The following is a 7,518-nucleotide window of genomic DNA, read 5'->3' on the forward strand; positions in this document are numbered from 1 at the left end:
ATTAATATGGTCACATTAATATGGAGTATTGACTAGGGATGTCACGAGAACTGATACTTAAGTATCAAGATGATACCAACATTTTTAAGACGGCATTTGTTTTTCTACAGTACCGTAGGTACGGAGGATGCAATTCTTCCGGACCTGACGGACAGCACATACAAATACTCTAGTTGGCCGTTAAATGCCACTGGAAGAAGAACATGTAGAAGCGGTAGATGTAGAGGTGATTTGTCTATCTCTTTTAATCCCGTGCAGAGCTGTTCACCTGCATTATTAAGGAATTAAAGGTACAAGTATTGACCAGGACTCTGTATCAGCAGATATTAAATGGGGATCAACTTGATTGGGACATTTTTACCATGGTATCAAATTGTTAGGAGAATCGAGGAATGTCACAGGTACTGGTATCGACTACTACACTTCTGGTATCGTGACATCGCTAGTACTGACACAACCAATGGCTGTCCTTTCTGATGATAGTCTGCTGCATGCAGGGATCTGACTGACTGAATGAATGAGTGAGTGAATAGCCTTAGTGAAGGGTTAATAGAGCGAACACTTTCGGGATCCTGGAGTGAACAATGTGATATTCATTAGTTGATTATAAAAAGCAACTCAACTAAATAAAATATACATTCTCATCCACTGAGACTCTGTGTCATATTTATTCCAATGCTTGGCCACTATTTAGTTTGATTTGTACTGAAAACACATGTCACATATAATAGTGTGTATGTGGGATTACTGCTTTCCTTTTTGACAAGTGAGGTGTGTCAACAAATATGCATAAACAGACTGACAACTGGGTCTTACACAGTGGGCTAGCTAATGTTATCACTGTGTTATAGCTGTATGTCAACAACTGGACATATTAAAACATGCCTAGATCCATGTCTGCGCACAGCTGCATACAGCTGCGTACAGCTGCTGTTAGCAGCTCCAGCTCAGTGTCAGAGCCACAGGTAGAGCTCCTGCTGAAGGAGGATGCGCACACAGCCATTGTTGTGTCCTTATTTACCTTCATCCTCTCCCTGCACTGGGACGGGGTCCTCTCATATCCCAGCTCCGACAAGGCTCTGGACACCCGCTCGTACATGGCAGGACCGGGGGCCTTACCGGAGAACACGGTGCCCGCCACCTCCAGCTGCTGCATCCGCGCCTCCGTCAGCCTCTCGTTGCCCCAGACCGCGATGAGGGCGTTTGTCTCGGACGGGGTCCACGACATCCCCCGGCAAGCCGTGAAGCTGTTGGAGGATGAGGCCGCCGTCCGGCCCGCGGTCCCTGAGCCCACGTCCAAAGGCGAGAAGCGGTTAGGGGTCGAGGGATTGGAGTGGTATTGATTACTGTCACTCAAATCCTCCGACTCGGGGGATGGCACCTCGGTTTTCGGTATCTTTAACGGCGTCGATATCTCTGGAGAATGGTCCGCGTTACTGGACGCCGCCATGTTGCCTCTGTTGCTAAGGGGAGGGGGAGGGATGGTGACGTGCGGGGCTTCACGCGAGAAGGCACGGAGCAAAATACGGCGCGGATCCGACAAGAGTCGCAAAGGTGGATTCTGGTGCAGTTGTAGGTCAGCAAACACACAGACGATGATGCCCATATATGACCACTGCTTTGCCTCAATATATAAAGTCACTGCAGGTGTCCAGGGTGGCAGACAAACATGGCTGTGGTAGAATGTTTTTTAAAATTCTTTTTTGTAGTTTCGATCATTTAATGTAGAAATAGGCAGTTTAGGTGTACTTGTTCATTTAAAGCTGCAGTTAGACGTTTTGTCATATTTGCTGAAATTGTCAACTGTCAGACAGATAATCTGTGAAACAATCAGGTTCCTCTGGCTCCTCCTAGTGCTCCTAATGGGATTAGCAAGAATCCACCGGGCCTGAATGAAAACAACCAATCAGAGCCGAGAAAGCTTTGGTTTGAAGATAGTTGATTGTTGAGTCTCATTCCCAGGGTCCCAAAGCCTCTGTAGTTGACGTTGAGACCATATACATAGACGCCGCATCCACTGTGGAGCAGCGTGCCTACAGGGCGGCCATCTTGGAGCTAGCACGAGGCAGCAGCTGCATCAACCTACGAAGGAAAGAGGAACTCCTCAATCTCAAAGTAGAATTATTTGCTGAATTTGGACCGATTTTCCAAACGTATTGATTTGTTAAAAGACGTCACACATGTAGCTATGATACAGGGTGCTTGGAATATTTAAAAAATGCTGGTTTTTACACCCAAATACAAACTTCTACTTAATGTTATCAGCAGACGAGCTTCTGACAGAAGATTTGTGAATGAAAAGATGGCCTACAAAAGCATACAAACCAGATCTCGTGGGAGACAGCAGATCCCTATGTCTACAATAATAATAATATAATGATAATAATAGAATAATAATAATAATAATAATATAATTAACATAATGACAATGATAAGAATAAGAATAGTAATAACAAGTAACAATAATAAATAATAATAATAATTATTATATATATATATATTGTTATTATTACTCAAATGCAGTGTATACCCTTCCAAGCAAGTGCTTTTAAATAAAGACCTAAACACACCTGAACGTTTTCTGGGTTCTTTTCGTTCTATCTCTGTCTGTCTGTCTGTCTGTCTGTCTGTCATGTCTGACGTTTGACAAACAAACTCGTGAAAATAGCTTGATTTATTATCACTTATTGTGTAGAAACACTCCATAGATGTAAATCATAGACATATTATACATGTATACATGTATATATGTTATATATGTCTATGGGATGCACTGTAGGAGCGAGTGGCCCTGTTCCAAGATATTATTATTATTGCTCATTATTATCAGTTATATTATTATTATTGTTGATATTATATTATTATTGTTAATTATATCACTATCATCATTATTATTATTATCATTTATTATTATTATTGTAGACATAGGATCTTGCTGTCTCCCACGAGAATCTGGTTTGTATGCTTTTGTAGGCATCTTTTCATTCACAAAATCTTCTGTCAGAAGCTCGTCTGGCTGATAACATTAAGTAGAATTTGTATTTGGGTAGTAAAACCAGCATTTTTAAAATATCCAAGCACCTTGTATCATAGCTACATGTGTGACGTTTTTTAACAAATCAAATTAGTTTGGAAAATCGCGTCCAAAATTCAGCAAATAATCTACTTTGAGATTGAGGGAGCTTTCCTCTTTCCTTCGTAGGTTGACTGCCACCGCTTGCCTCTGCTAAGCCCTTGTCCAAAGATGGCCGGCCCGTGTGTAGGAACGCCGCTCTACGTGTAGTGGGCGGCAGCAGTCAATGCAGTGTCTAGGTATATATGTCTATGTCTATGCCTGAGACTATCCACTATCTTTCTTGGCTCTGATTGGCTGTTTGTCTACAACGAGTCAGAGGAAGCAGATTGTTTCACAGATTATCTGTTTCACATACTACTGACAGGATGTAGTGAAAGATTAAAAAAATGTGACAAAAACAATATTTTTATTGATTTATTTTAAAATTATCTCACCTTTTTTTATATATACGCTTATAGTTATGAGTCACTTATTTTGTCTCAAAAACATTGTCACTATAGGCGTCCAGGGTGGCAGACAACCAGACAAGCATTTCAGGTTTTTTTTTATTCAATAATTTAATGTGGAAATAGGCGGTGGAGGTGTTCATTTAATGTTACTACTTGCCTTTTTCACAACAGACATTTTGACTTATAGTAGGAAACGTAACATTAAGTAACATTTTTAGTAACTTTTTGTAATAGACTTTATTTGTTTGCCATTTTTGCTGAGTTATTCCAGTGTTGTAATACAAAACTATACATATTCTCTATTCATACTCATATAGGATAGCTGCAGATATAAATGTAACGGTGCTAGTCAACCCTGTTGTCTGCATTTGGCCACAAGTTCTCATCCACATCACACCATATGTCCTGTCTTGCAGTCCACCTGGGAAAGATCTTTTTGATGTCTGATTCATCTCTGGCAATCTTCTGCAGATACATCCAGGATTCTCTATTGTGTCCAAGAGGGATATCTGATCATGTGGCTGGTGGTTAAAAAAACTCCATAAGAGAAAGAATTCCTCTGTGGGGTTAAGGAATGGAGAGTAAGGTGGGAGGAAAAGTGACATCATCTTAAAACTATTTAATACAGTTAATACTGTGTAGTTGCCGTAGTGTAACGTTTGAGAAATATGCGTTCCAACTGTAAAAAATTTTAACATTTTTAGCAATAATTAGCTACTACCGGGAATGTGTCACCACATCTCATAATATGTAACAAAGATGTTTCTTATGGCAAAAACATACACAGACATTGTGCTGAAAGCGGCAAAGAGCAGTAGGCTGCTTGGCGCTTGGCGTACCTACCACCAGCACTGATTCACGTCAGTGCTGAATGATAGGTACAGTGGACAGTGAGGGTCACATTAGTCTCAGCCAGTACACATAATAAACACATTGATGTTGCTCTACAGTGTGATTCCAAATAATTTACCTGCCACCTGGTGACCTCAATTTATATTTCAGCCTAATCCAAAATGTACCAGCATTTGGTGCTTGTTAATTTTGGACCCTGTCTGCTGCTCAGTAATAGTAATGTACCTTGTATTGTGATAATATCTTAATGTTAGTACACAGACTGTGTATGAAAAGGGTTTGCTAAATGATTTATTAGATAGACAAACAAATTAGATATAATTGTCCATTGTCCACATGGGAGAATGTTGGGCCTTATTTGCTGCCAAGTGACAAAAAGTGTCATTAGAGTATATCTTTAACACTCAGTGTGTGTGTGTGTGTCCCTGACCAGCAATACAGAGCCTCAAAAACAGCCCTCATTCAATTTTCATATGTCACACAGTATATCTCAGTATATCTAAATCATGAGTATGAGGATTTATGTACTATGATAAATTACATGACAGCACATAAATCCAGAAGGTCTAAACACAGATATATCCACTAGTGAATTCACTAGTGTTCAATGTCATCACTGGGCAGTGAATGAGACCTTTTATTGGATTTTGAGGGTATAATTGGTCATTTGATGGCCCGATTGATGAATTGTGTCATTGTTTACTTCATCTTTTCCACTACAATGTTTGATTGGCCTCCCTCAGGGAGTCATTCCAGCCCGCTCTGCCATCTGCCCAGTGTTTGGCTGTGTGTGTGTGTGTGTATGTGTGTGGTCATTGAGGTCCTGACCTGGCCAAAGGGACAGTAGGATCTGTTTTGGATGAGGCTTACACGCTAGCTGTCCAATAAAGGTTAAAGACAGGAAACACACTGGACAGTCTAACCTTTACGTGTCAAAACTGCAGCTGTCAATGAGTTGTCATGTCTGCTGCCAGGAAGAGAAGACATGTGTCAGAAATAAAGTTAAACCATGTATGACTGATTGCATTTGGACTGGATAGACTTTCTGTAAGTGTGGCGCATATTGGGATTTAAATTAAATGTCCCCTGAAAAAAGGCATTGTGTGCGTATCCAAAGCCTAATATATCTTCTTCCTCTGTGCCATTGAGCTTCATTGTTGTCCAAAAACTATTAAACACATCAGTGAGTCACACTGTTGCCCTGTGTGACATGTTCCTTCATTACAAAGCTTTTGGTGGAAGAATAGCTGCTACAGCAGGGGAGCTATTGGGGATCCTTTTGATTCAGCCTGAAGATATCTCAGTGACTACCTGGGTATGCTAACATGCTAACATGGTAAGCTAAGATGTTGAACATGGCAAATGTAAACATTGTAAGCATTTTCGCATTGTCATTTTAAGCAGGTTAACATGCTGATGTTCACGTTCAGCTAAAAGCTCCATCTGCATAAGAAGAGTCTCACAGAGCTGCTTGCGGTTGGCCTTGAAATTAAAGTCCATTGTACATTTGTGGCCCTGTTTTAGAGAATCTAGAGCCGTGGTTTGGTTTGTCCATTCTGGGCTACTGTAGAAACATGGCGGTTCTAACATGGTAAAACTCTGCTAAAGAGGACCTGTTCCCTGTAATGACTGAAACAGCTCATTCTAAGGTAACAAAAATGCATTGGTTAAATACCACTGATGTAAACCTGCTTATAACTTGTCTGATCACTTATGAATAATTATTTTCATTTGAAAATGTTTCATCCAGACGCTCAGTGCAGCTCGGATCTCATGAGAAATGCTGAGGATGTTAGAAAAGTGTGCCTTATCTGGATTTTCCACCTGCACATTCAAAACCAGTAAGGTCAAGTCTTCTGTGGCCTCATTCGTGTTTTAATATTCCTAAAAGCACATCTGAACAAAATAGTAAGGATCTGTGTTAATCTATGTACCAGCAAGAGACGGCTATTATGTTCTGGGGACATGCACAGACATAACTTAAAGCTAATGAGATGTGACTTTATTTGCACATGTTCAGGACACTGGCTTCACCTTTCAGTACCAGCAGCTCTGCTGATGCCTCATGAATTTGGAGGTTGAGAATAGCCTTTTTTGTAATTAGAGAATGGTTGTGATCATAATCCTGGGTTTATCATCGGAGGGACGATTTGTTTTTTCAAACTGTAATTGATTGCGAAGAGATTGGATTTGACGGAGATGGAGGGAGGTTACCAGTATAGATATCAAAAAGCTCTGTTTTGTTGAAGGCTGATTTTTTTCTTAGTGGAGTGTATACTTACTAGTGTTTGTGTTGCTTAATTGCATATAGGGAGGGTGTTTTTGATTGTCGTCAACTAGAGCCTGACCAATATATAGCAATATGATATATATGATATTGGCCTATCAAAGACATATCTGTAAGGAAAACAGTTGTTTCCGGTATAATGCATAATGCAGAACGAAATGCTAATGGTGATATATTGGTGTCACTGCCAATTCTTATCTTGTTATTTTGTTTGTTGCTTTCTGTTTATATAAAAAATATTGACTCTGCCCCCCAAAGCATACGATTCCAGTGGACCAGATAGTGTCCATTCAAGACAATGCTCTAAAGTCTACTAGAATCAGCTCTCCGCTCTGCTCCACGTAGAATATGCAGCTGGTCTATGTTTGATGGAAGCCACGACCCACTCTCATCAAGCAGGTTGCACTGGCAGGAAGTCAAACAGAGAAATGGCATAGAGAATCCAAATCATTTTCAAAATAAAATAATGCGTCCAGAGTCCGGATAGAATTTCACGCCAGATAGAGTAGAATAAACCTTTGATACTGTAATAGAAAGTAGTATTTGGCTGGGTGGCGCTATCACAGAAAAGAAAGGTCCTGAAAGTGCAGTCTCTGGTACTACAGGAAGGTATTATTGGACCTGATGGCAGGCATTAAAAAAAACTTTATGAAAATATCCTATATCTTATCTTATATCTTCTCACAAATGGTCTTATGTGGTTCATACAGAGGCATTAGTATTAAACTGAGAAGATTAAACAGTTTCAGTGAATAACTCCATTTATTAGGTTTAAATATTCTTTAATAAAGTTATTTTTTAAGAAAGCAGCCTTCTGAGGACCTTTGGTCTATTTTCATTCCTAAAATTTACTG

The 7,518-nt window shown here is 40.0% G+C and overlaps 1 protein-coding gene across 1 annotated transcript in view; it reads right to left on the reverse strand.

Moving 5' to 3' along the window:
* Window positions 1-1,459, reverse strand: part of LOC118332024 (myb/SANT-like DNA-binding domain-containing protein 2) — a 10,446-nt gene extending 8,987 nt beyond the window's left edge. Inside the window, exon 1 of the mRNA XM_035667154.1 lies at window positions 1,022-1,459. Coding sequence (XP_035523047.1) covers window positions 1,022-1,450 — 429 coding nt within the window. The 5' untranslated portion in view covers window positions 1,451-1,459. The remainder of the gene's footprint in view (window positions 1-1,021) is intronic.
* Window positions 1,460-7,518: the final 6,059 nt, after the last annotated feature.

This window comes from Morone saxatilis, unplaced genomic scaffold (assembly GCF_004916995.1).
Source record: "Morone saxatilis isolate NCDOM2014 unplaced genomic scaffold, NCSU_SB_2.0 Contig20, whole genome shotgun sequence".
Taxonomy (NCBI): domain Eukaryota; kingdom Metazoa; phylum Chordata; class Actinopteri; family Moronidae; genus Morone; species Morone saxatilis.